Source organism: Anser anser (genome assembly GCF_964211835.1).
Source record: "Anser anser genome assembly, chromosome: 12".
In the NCBI taxonomy this organism is placed as follows: domain Eukaryota; kingdom Metazoa; phylum Chordata; class Aves; order Anseriformes; family Anatidae; genus Anser; species Anser anser.
In genome coordinates this window covers 20915241-20927339 of record NC_139733.1, presented here as the reverse complement: position 1 = coordinate 20927339, position 12099 = coordinate 20915241, and the positions used below count along the sequence as shown (strand labels likewise).

Below are 12099 nucleotides of genomic sequence, written 5' to 3'. Positions count from 1 at the left end.
TTGCGGTATCAGAGCTTTCTGCTGAGGGCTGGAATACAGGTGCACTGGGACATATGAATTTCTACACCAGTATTTATGATTTCCTGTTTCAAGTAATGCTTACAGTAGTGAGAAGAATAAAAAAAAAGAAAAAAAAAAGATTAACACAGCATTCAAAAAGGCAATCATAGAGTGTTTTTTTTTTTTTTTTTTTACAATCAATTTCATTTTATAGCTAAACTCATTAAACAGTAGGATTTTAATCACTGCACAACAGAGAGAGCTATTACAGAGCCTAAAAAAAGGGGGAAAAAAGAAAAAAAAAGGAATCCACTGACAACTGAATAGTAAGGAAGATTTTCCAGTGATAGAAGCAGATGTAAAATTAGATCCACCCTAGACACACAAAGCAAACACACACGCTGTGGTGTCTCTTTATTCTCACTATCCTCCACCTCTTCTGTGATCCAGCAAATGGAGGAGAGGAAATATCACCAGGGCTCCCCCCAGTGTCTACCTCTCGCTGGGCAGGGGCTGCGCTCCAGCCCAAGGCCATCCCCAGCGCCAAAGCGCGATGCTGGTGAAAAACTCAGGAGGTTTTAAAATCAAACTGGAACTTTTTGACCATTTGGCATCACTTAGGATGAATGGAGCCACCTCACCACGGCTGCTGCAGAAGCTGCAGCAAGAGGAGAGGTGGCTGCAGCACCCCCAGTGACCACGGCGGTGGGAGTGCTGGCTGCAGGAGATGGCTGACAAATGCAGCTCATGGCCGTCTGGGCATCTCACTGAGCATAAAACACATGCTGGTCTTAGCAGGGTAAGCCACTGTAGGCTTTCCAAAGGCTATTCAGTCTGTCAGTTTATTTCATTTTGGGGAAAACAGTTGAAAGATTTCAGATTCTGCATGGGATGAAAACTGTCTGCCTTTAATAAGATTAATTGGCAGATCTGAAAGGCAGAGCTCTCGCTGACACCCCTGCCAATTGTTCCCAGCCTCTGCCACTAAGCCTTTGCAAATGCAATAACCATTTGTATTTGGGATCAGGGAAGCTTGGCACCCCACACTAGCTGGCCACCAGGCTGTTTACTCCCTCAGTGATATAAATCCTTAAATCCTACAAAAAAGGTTCTTTTTTTTTTGAGGTGGTGGTAGTGCTTAACTGGGTTGCTTCCTAAAGGGAGGTTGGCATTTCATTACTGCAAATGGATACATTTCCAGTCACCCAAATACCTTCTGTAGCCATGTAGTAAACACCAGAGGAAAGGCTGCTTTCAGAAATGCTGGGATGGCCCCAGGAGTGCCATTATCCGGTGTCCCACAGATCATATAAGGGTTGTCACAGCCCCCGTGACACCAGCATTAATTCTATTAGCAGAGAAATCCTCCTTCATGCTCACCTCTCACAGTGGGAGATGATTATTAAGGCCCACCATGAAATTGGAGCTCGAAGAGGACATGTAAAGGGTCGGTATCAGAAGTGGTGGCTGTGACCTAGAGCGGCCCAGGCAACTGTTATCTGAACGTGGGTAAAAGGGGAGAAAACTGCTGTGGTTTGGCCCAGACTATGCACAGTTGGCAAAGCCCAAGAGCAGAGGTGGACCAGTGCTGAGAAGCTCCATGGAGAGGGCTCGGAGCAGGAGCAGGCACAAAGCTAGGCCTTGCGGTGGAAGAAGATTTCTCCAGAGACAGGGGGAGGCCTGGGAGGGGGCTGTGCCACCAGGGGGGCACAAAAAGCTGCTGGACAGAAACCCAAGCTAAAGGTTTGTCCCACTGAGCTCAGCACAACTAGTGCTGCAATTCACAGACTTCTTCATGGACTGCGGCCTTCAAATGACTAGCCACATTAAATCAGCACTGAGATGAATAAAATCACAAGGGATGTGTCCACAAAGCTGGAGTCCACTGTGCCCAGCACCAGAAGTGGCTGTGTCTCTGGCAGCCCAGCACTCTCAGCAGTTGTATTTGGGCATTTTGGCCGCAGGCTGCCCAATCTATTGCTCCCCGTCCAAACATTTTGTATCACAAGACTCGCTCACACAGCACATTTTTCACGGGAAAGTTCCTGTTACTTACTGTCCTCTCCCGAATATCCAGTGGTGACGTTTGGTTCAGGACCAGCTCCTAAATTATTTACTGCTTGGACCTTGATCTCGTAGGGCACGAAGGTGGGGGTGTTCCTCAGGGTCAGGGAGTGTTTCTTCACCAATTCTTCGTTCCAGTCAGTCTCGACGCCCAGCTGCCGCCAGCTGACTTTGTACTCCAGCCCTGGCCCATTTCGCTCCGTGGGCTTCAACGGCTGCGGGAGAATGGGAGATGTTAAAAGAAACTGCCAAGTTGTTGGGGTTGGTTTATTTTGTTTTGCTTTGATTATTTTTTTTTCTGGGATGTAAACTGCATGCCTTTTAGCACAACTGAAATGCATATTTTGGCATAAGGCTATTTGTGCCTTTTAGTACAGCTAAAATGCATTTTATCTTAGAATTTTATCTAGCACAGCAATTGGGTCATTAAAATTTAGATTTGTTCTAAATATGCACCAAATGCTTGAAATTATGCCTGGTCATTTAATGGGCAACTGCTGTGCTATCAGTTCTTACTGATCAGCTGAAGACTTCGTCACAGCATGGTTCTCATCTAATTAACACAAATTTATAAAATATTAGAAGACATATAACAATGGCTTGTCACGAGACATCCTCCAATTGAATTTCTTTCTCTGAAAGTGTACCTCTTTAATTAATAATGGTAATTGGTCACATGCATTACCCCAAAATGATGTGTGTGTGTGTGTGTGTTGGGGGGAGGTTACTAGTCCATTGAAACATCTGTGGGTATTTTCCACCACATAACCTACTCTTAAAAATATTTAAGTGATACGTTATACATATCAAACACATAATGCCTGATAGGTAGCCAAGACACACACAGAGCCCAGATCAGCACACCTTGGTCAGAGAAGTGCAGAAGCCTGAAATGAAACCACATCGACCGAGTGTCAGCAGAGCACCGTGTCCCACCGACCGGCTCACCCGCTGATTCTCATGCGTGGGGACTGAAGGCAATGCAAAGAGCATCCATAAAACTTGAACAGCCCTCAGCAAGGCATGCCAAAAAACAGAGCGTTGTTACATGGTGTTAATTTATCCTATGAGTAGACTCACCAAAATCTCATTGGATTCTGTTCAGCTGGGGCAGGACAATTATAAGCAAACCTAGCTCCAGGGCATCTGCAAATTTCCTTTTACTTGCTCTGAGGGTACAAGGACCAAAGCCATGCACCCTTCCATTTAGGACCTTCAGGATGACTGTGGTGAAAGGTCTGGTATGCCAGACAGCTTTCTAACAGGCAGTGCTGGGTTGAAGCTCCTCCACGGCAAAGATCCCAGGGAATGGGATTTGCAAGAGAAGCTGGAGAAGTAAAAATTCCTACTCAAAAATAACTTCTGGTTTGGAATTAAATTTCAGCACTGCTTGACTCCTATTTTGATCTCCCTTAATGCTGCAAATCCTTGGCTGAAAAGCTAGTCACTAATGCTCATCTGGTCTCTTAATCCAAAGTAGGCAGATTAACATCATTTTGCAGTCTTTGTCTGCCAGAAATAGTTTTTTTTAGCAAATTCAGTGCCTAGCATTTTCTCTGGAAAGTGTGCAGAAAACACCCTAAATAAATGAACATCCTGTTTATGGCATTTAAATGATTCAACGAGATTTAACAAAGCCTGTCCATCCCATTCTCTCTCTTTAGCCTCAATTTTCACTTTTACTTTTGCCGTGTCTGAGCTGGGATTACTGGCAGGGAGGCTGGTTCCTTCCCTGCTCAGCCAAGCCTTCAGCCCACTGCTGGTCCCAGCAGCATCACCCACCCGTGGTGAGTACCACCACTCTGCTTCTCCTCCAAGAAGCAGGTTTATCTTCCCTGACCCTGGACTATGGCAGTCAGCAAAAATACACTTTCAAATCCAAGTCAACAGATCTAGAGGGCCACCTCCTTTTTGGCATGATTATAGCTCGAAGTGCAAATTTGCACTGGGGAAACATTTATTGTTCTTTGCTGCGAGCAGCAGATTGAGAAGTAAATCTCATGTAAATTGTGTTTAATTCAAGCCACAAAAAAAATATGCTTCCTTCCACAGTTGCTGAAGCTTGTGTTAAATGGAGGAATATATATCTGTCTAAATTGTTGGCACAGAAGCTGTAAGCTTAAAAGCCAGAGAAATTGAAGTCTGGAAACCATCCTCAACACTTTTATATGATTCCTTTGACACACGATCAGAAACTGTATCTGCACTCCTTTAGCTTGTGGTATTGAAATTCAAGCTCACGTTCTTTTGGCCAGGTGATCTGAGTCATTTTCAAACCTCCAGGCTCAAGGAGCAGAAACTCTCTGCAAATGGTCCTCACCTGGCCCTGGCTGCTCCTCCTGCAGAGCAGGGTGAGACCACAGCTATTGCAAGCACTCCCTTGAATGCAAGAAGCACAGAAGAGGAGCATACTCTGGGCAATTCTCAGTGTACATGCAGGACCTCTGTATTTCCTTATAGCCTGAAAAGTTTAGCTGTAAAAAATTGCCTTTTGAAACAAAAATTAAACTAGGGATGGAAACTCAGATGTCATTTAAGTCAATGGTAATTTTACCTTTGACTTCAGTAGCATCAATGATTCTACCTATGGAATTTGCTAGTGTTTCCTAAAAATCATTAACTTTTAATGGGAGGAAGGGGAGATAAAGTCTAGGGAACCATTATTTCTCTCTCTCTCTCTTTTAAAAAATGTATTTACATTAAAACAACATCCTGATAAATTTCATGCTGCCCTAGGAACTGCTGCTTGAAGAGAGGACCTATTCTCAATATTGTAGAATTGACAGACATGTTTGCATTACCTCCCATTTCATCACCATTTCATTTGGTTCAGAAGCTTCAACTCGGATGTTTTCTGGGTTCTTGTCAGGAGCTGGAACCACACAGATAATAAGGTTAGTATCCATATTTCTGTTTTTATTTGCATTTGTTATTTAAATAGTAAACAAATATGTATTTATTAAATGCATATTTTAAAACTTTTCTTGTTTCTGTATTTCTGAGAGCGAAAAACACCTAAACAAAGAGTGTTCATGAGCTTAATTACTTGGATCAGCAAAAGCTGCTGTGAACGAAATGAGTTGTTTATGCAGTTTTGATTCCTAAGTGCCCCTGTTGGTTGGAGCCACCAGCTAACATGAAACTGTGACTTTTGGATTTCAAAGCACCAGATGTAGGGGGATTATTAGGAAGAGCTTTTTCTCCCTTTGGGGATAGTAAACAGAAGGTATATCATTAGTGGGGCGCACACAGCTGAAAAGCTGAAGAAAGACCTGGAATTGAAGTGAAAGGGGAAAAAAAGAAAGAAAAATGCCGGGGAATGCAAATGCCAGGTTGAACAGTTGGCCTCTAAAATGACTTTCAGGAATACAACATTTTCTGTTACGGTGAGAAATGCACTGTGAATGAACGCTTTTGACAAGCTTATAGCTGCTGAAAGGCTCCCCATAAATCCTGAAAATTCTCTCCAGCACCTGCTTGTCCATAAATGGCTGCAATGGGCGTTAAAAGCGCAAAATCAGCAGAGTTCAGGAAAGCTTTGTGTTACAGGTATGTGGGTAGGAAACACACTGCTGGCCATAGCAACATAAATTCCTCATTTTGGCATCCCCAGACTGATGTCGGCAGCTGCAGGGGTAAATCCTCTCTTTGGGGAAGCTACTGCCTTGGCATGCAGGACGGCTGGATTTGGCTTTGTGGTGTGCAGAATGCTTTAGTGTTTCATCTCCTACCATGCCCATTGAGCAGAAAAAGTAGCACAAGCAACCTGACATCTTTATGCCCCTCAGAAGGAAAAGAGGGCAATGCTGTTCCTGCTAAAGCATTAAGAATATTCACATAAAAAAAACTAGATGGCAGTGTTTACCAGCTGGAGGCGTTGCATAGCGCAGCGATGGTTTACTAGGCTGGCTCCTTCCAACAGCATTCACAGACACGACACGAAACTGGTAATTCATGTATGGGGCCAGGGTCAGAAGGGCTGTGGTGTCATTCCCCAGGGCTCGGGTCAGCTCCTGCCACCTCCCCGGCTCCCACTGACTCTCTTCATACTCTATAATGGACTCTGGGGAAGAGAGAAAACAAAGCAGAGGAAAACAGGCAGCACCCGTATGAACTGCTTATAAATAGCAGGATGGAAATGAACTTAGAGCAAATTAACTGTCACAGGAAAACCGATTAAGGACGGCTTTGAGCACGGTTTGATTATTCTGACAGCCGTGATGTGTCATTATGCTAAAGGATGTAAGGTGATGCTACCAAAATCCTTCATACCATTAACAGGGCTGTTATGGCTGGCCCCAGCCTTCCAAGATAGTCGAACACTTCGGTTTTGATGTTCTGAGAGCTGCAGATCTTCTGGTGGATCAGGAACATCTGAGACACAACAAAGAGCTGTCAAGAGCGTGGCAATTATCCCTGTTTATTTGGTATTTTTGAAAGGACTGGAACAGCAAGCTCCAGTGAAGGCAGTTGTAAAACATCTTCTTATTTCAAAGTGGACAGGATTAGGAAAGTAGGAATTGCTTTTAAAGATCCTGCTTTGGTACAGAAAAACACACTGAGTTTTCTGTTTCTGCTTTCTCCCCTATAAATGCAATATCCCTTCTACAAGTGTATTTCCATCTACTCTCATTATCTTGCTTAGAGCAACAGATTTTTCTTTGCAAATCATCACTAGGATTTATATAATCACTAATAGATATTGACACTGCTCTCAGCAGAAAGTTATATTAGAATCGCTTGGATTTACTGTGGCGCAAACCAGAGTGCTAGGAGGAGGCTTGGCTCTCACAGTTATTGAACCTGGCTTTTAGAGCATGAGTGAAAGGATAACATTCATTATCCCAGCCATGGGGACCTATATTAAAAGGAAACAACAAAATTCATTACTTGCCAGCTCAATTAGTGCTGTCCAGAGAATATATCGAGTCAGTTGTGTAGCTCGTGGTTGTTGTGATAACTGCACTGCACCTCCTGGGGACTAGCGTGGGACTACCCAAGCCTTGAGCACAGGACTATCCTGCTGCTGCTCTGCACGCACTAGAGCTCGCTTTTTATGTACGCGGTTATCAATTTAAAATCTGATTATATTGGATTAGCTTGGTAATTGGATTGTATAAAATCTGATGTAAAAGAACAATTCCTTATTGCAGGGGGCTGATGGTTACCCCTCATCCCTCCAAAGTCGCACACACTAGTCCTCCTTAAACATGTAGTCCTGAACACAAAACTGCATTCACCAGGAAAACAATCTCAGAGCTTGTGCAGGAAGGCTTCCTGGGCATGAAGCTAGAGTTTCAAAATCTAAAAAATGTACGGACCAACGAAATGAAATTACGCAGCTCTTGATGGGTGTTTGACCTCCTTCTGCCCCAACGTTCTAACTACATTTTGGTTGATAATGTCATTTCTTACAGGAAAAGCATCTGCCTCAATGAATAACACTGTCCCTGTCATTGTGAAAGCGATTAGTAGGGACTAAACAGAGTTTTTAAAATAACAACCTTGAGGTTGTTTGTTTTTTTTTTTTTTTTATATCTCAGGGTACATCAAAAATTTTAAAAGAATATGTTTGTGTGCTATGGTATATGGTGCTATGATTTTGTATTTGAAGACAGTGATGGTATATCTTTGAGGTATCCATCCTGCTATCTGTTCATTAACAATAGAACAAATACCTAGAAATATTCTAACAGAATACATCTTCTGCGCTCATTTGCCCATATTTTGATATCTCCATCTGTTCCATGTTTAGTTCTTTAGTCATCTCACAGGTCTTTCATTGCAAAAGAAGCCTGAATTGTTTCATTTGGAAAATAACAGATATTGTTAATCCACCAAGACCTTTCTTATGTACAATACATAAGAAAAAAACAAGCACAAGAATGTTTTTCCCCTTCTGTAAATCAACTTTTTAAAAAGAAATAAAATGCCTCATGAAATTTTCATAAGTAATGTAACAGTTTACAAACATTTTGAATTATATACTACTAAAGAACACAGTACCATAAATAATGTGCATAGCATCTTCTTAATTTACTATTTACTGAAAAATACCATTCATTTAAAGTGTGAAAACATCCTGAAAGTCAGACTGTCTTAGCTCCTGTTAGCAATCACTGACAGAAATAAACAAAAATATAAAACAAACAAACCCTGAAATTAAAACAACACAAAACTCTCAGCAAAATAGCATTCTAGTGATTCTCTGATGTCCTTAGGTAAATGTTAGAGGCTGATGTTGCAAAGGACTGCACATCACTACACAAGTTCATCTCCTTAATTTTGAGCAGCCCTTCAGGACAGGAGACTGGTGGTAAGGATGCTCAAAAGCAAGGTCAAGCTTCAGACTCTGTGGGTCAAGTCCTTTCTCTGCTATGAATTTGCTGTTTGCCACTGGGCAATAATTTATTACTGAGGTTTGGTAACTGAAATGGGTAAAAGAACTAATTAAACAAAAGTGCACACACTATTGCACCAACCTGACTGCACACTAGGAAAATATTCTCTTACCAAGAACAATTAACCGTGATTCCGCTGCGACACTGTCTAGGGAAGTGCTAGCCACACACGTATAAACTCCTTGATCCTCCAACGTCACAGTTGAAATGAACAGTGTATCCATGTCCATAATTATCCTACAGGGCAAGAAAAAAGGCACATACAATTAAAAAAATACATAGAGAGAAAAATATGACACTGTTCACTGAAAAACAGTTCATGAAAAAACTTGGTAAGGGAACATTTTGAATAACATAATTGCATGTTAGGCTTATTATTTTAAAATGCGATTGTAGTTGTATTATACACTGTGCTGTAGACTATTATTTGTATTTTGTAGCAATTTAGCCTGCATGGCTGGAAGTTGGCATGTCTCTCTTGATCTAAAAAGAGCCACATTGATATGCATCAGCTGAGGGTTTGGCACATAGGGTTTTGGCACATCATTAATGAGGGAAATACACGGGCTTTATATATACATTTTTAAGAGGGCTGAGTAAAACCCAGCATTCCCAGCCCACATGTGTCACGTCCTATGCACCAGGGGCAGTTGGCCTTAATCCAGGCCCATGGGTTCTGTCAGGGTGAAGACTGATCTGGTCTTTACCTGGTACTCTCTCTCTACCTTCTGTGGCCTCAGCAGTATCCTCTTCCACCCCTCCTGCACTGCAGTGTTTAGGAAATCACCTTTCTGCTATGACTAATTAATAAAGACATCAGTGTGCCCACTGTGGGACCTTTCATATGGAATAAAGTCTAGGCTCCATCCCATTAAAGGGCCAAACAGGTATAAACACAGGAAAATACTAGTTCAATCCAAGTGGAGAAACAAAATCACATTTGACTACACAGAGTTTAGGGTTATATTTCTGGGTTAAACCAACATTTATACAGCATTCTATGATGATAGTGAAAGAGAGTAAACAAAAACAACGGTAATAATAATTTTCCAGTCACAGCTTAAAACTCATACAGATGCATATATATTTATGTAGACAAAATGCAGATCTATTCATATATCGCATGAAGAATTCCTGCAGATATAAATTTGCATTTCAAGCTATTAAGTTTCATGTTTATTAATACTCATGTTCCAGCACTATACAGCATTATTTCAGCTGAGCTCAAGAAAACTCTTGTTCTTCCCTGCTTACCTGCTGTCTTGCGTGCTGTTGACTGGCAGCTGATCTCCATCTTTCCTCCAGGATAATTTGAAGCTGTTTTTCAAGTGTGAATCATACTCAGACTGACATTTCAACAAAATCGAATGTGATTTCAACACTCGGGGGTTCTTCGGAGTAACGACAATTTTTGTAGCATCTGGTTGATCACAGAAAACACTTTGATTAGGAGAGAGAAACTATTACATTAAATTTTCACCAAGCACTTCATATATAAAAATCAACCTCAGGAGCAATGATCATATCTTCATCCATCTATCTATCTCTATATACAAACATTTCAAGCGGAGGAGGTTGGTTTTGAAATGGAGATTTGACAGGATATAATTTTATATCTTGAAAATTTCTATTTTAGTTCAGTCCCAACCAACATATTCAAGAAACACGCACGCAAACACACAAAGTCACAGGTGAAAATCCTTGTTAGCAGACTGTTATGAAATGGATGATAAAAAAAGCTTGAATATGATTTTTATGTCCAATTGTCATTTGAAATAGGCTTTGGCAATGACCCAAGAAAAATTACAAGCTTATTAAAGTCGAGTGAGAAAAAAATATTGCAATCAAGTTTGTTCTTTTAATTTACTCTAATCTAAATGCAGAAACAGATGAATAAGTAGGAAGAAAGCACTTGGCTGCACTTCTCTTTACAGTGAAATATTGCTTTGTGAGAATTTTATTGTACATTTTCATGTTTATTATAACTGTAAAACTTACAAAGCAAAGAGACTGGCCTGAAATAGAACACAAAAAGACTTTTTTTCTTGAGTTAGTTACAGCAAATCTGCATCTGAGAGTGCTTTTGAGGACTTTGTTAATTGAGTATTGAAGTTCATGGTTTTTTTCCTCCCCCTGTGTTAACAAATACTTGTCAAGCTGATAGTCTGGCAAAGGCCCACTGCAAAGCCCCGTCACTCATCCTGCTACAATGCGCTTGGTGTTTTACCAAGTTTTGGATGTACCTTCTGATCAGCGTGTTGGAAGCAGCATTAGGAGAGGAGGAAGCCCATGGCTTTGAGAAAAGCAGCTGGGGAACCTGTCTGTCTCAGCAAGGACTCTACCAAGGTCATGTACATGAGGAGGGCTCTGAACCCCAAGAGCCACCCAAGAACCTGCTCTGAACGTAACAAGGCTGATGGCAAGAAGGAAGGAAAATCCTTTCAAGATAATAAAGTTGAAGGATTTGGGAAATAAGCTGCAAGTTTTTGGTGGCTTGTGTAGCTTCTGCAAGTGTCAAGAAGAAGGTAAACATCACGTATGAGCATGGAGAAATCACAAACAAAAATAGGGGTAATACTAACTGCTACACATATGTGAGACCTATGGCAATTTTAGGTCTTAATGTACAGAGAATTTATAACCTCATGGAATATATCAGTATCTTGGACTGAGTTTTTACTAAGTACTTATTTAATGAAAAATTGTAAATACCAAAGGTCTTTCCGTTCATAAGTGAGATATTACCTCTTATATCCAGATTCGCTGTGATTGCTCTTTTTCCAACCGAGTTTGCAGCCCAGCAAGCATATGATCCTGAGTCTTCTTTCTTTGTTTCTTTGATCTCTAGGGTGCCATTTTTATTTAATTCGTAGCGTAATGCTGAGAGTGGCTCTATGCTATCATCCTTAGTCCTAAAGAGGATAATAGTTACGGCTTATTTCTGGGGTTGTAGGAACTATTATTTCATAGAAACATAGAATGGCTCAGATTGGGAGGGACCTTAAAGATCATCTAGTTCCAAACCCCTGCCATACGTTTTCATATTTCATGGTTTGCAGATAGTGCAGGGGACTCAGGAGTCTGGGGTCAGCAAGTCACTTTACCTACATGCAGGCAAATCATAAAGGGACATAAGCTTTCTGCAAACCTAAAATACACTGACAGTGTCTACCAAGATCTTTAAACTACTCTGGCTGAGTCTTTAATCCATAGCTGTCATGTGCAATTCTATTGCGCCTGTCAACTGCTATGGCAGTCCGGTGATTTCCAACTGCATGGAACCATTTCCACGTGAACGTGCTCTGCAAGTCATTGCCTTTCAACCCCAGCAATGTGTCCAAACTTTACAAATTACCAATGTTAAACTAAGACTGATGAAGCTGTAGCAGGGTTTGGCTACATAAGGCATGGTTCTACTTAATGAATATCCCAACACCTCTTCATACAGGAATTGAGGACTTTCATTAACTTTTTTTCCGCCCCCTCTTTAAATCAATGTGGCAAGGTTCTTGAGGAAAAGTACATTTTTTAAACAGGATACCTATACTAAACATAGTTTAGTTACAAATTGCTAATTCTAATTCCACAACATGAGCACATTTTTTAGTGTTTGGGAAGCCTGCATGAACTTGTT

At 41.2% G+C, this 12099-nt stretch overlaps 1 protein-coding gene across 8 annotated transcripts in view; it reads right to left on the bottom strand.

Moving 5' to 3' along the window:
* CHL1 (cell adhesion molecule L1 like) overlaps nt 1–12099 on the bottom strand; it is a 127938-nt gene that overhangs the window by 18488 nt on the left and 97351 nt on the right. For all 8 annotated transcript variants that reach the window (XR_014571602.1, XM_083795856.1, XM_083795852.1 and 5 more), the window contains 7 exons: nt 11211–11377; nt 9720–9885; nt 8578–8702; nt 6337–6438; nt 5930–6127; nt 4866–4936; nt 2057–2279 (listed from right to left, as the gene is read on the bottom strand). Coding sequence is in view for 7 of the 8 variants with exons in the window: in XM_083795856.1 (XP_083651982.1) it covers nt 2057–2279; nt 4866–4936; nt 5930–6127; nt 6337–6438; nt 8578–8702; nt 9720–9885; nt 11211–11377 (1052 nt within the window). In the remaining variant the exon portion in view is untranslated. The remainder of the gene's footprint in view (nt 1–2056; nt 2280–4865; nt 4937–5929; nt 6128–6336; nt 6439–8577; nt 8703–9719; nt 9886–11210; nt 11378–12099) is intronic.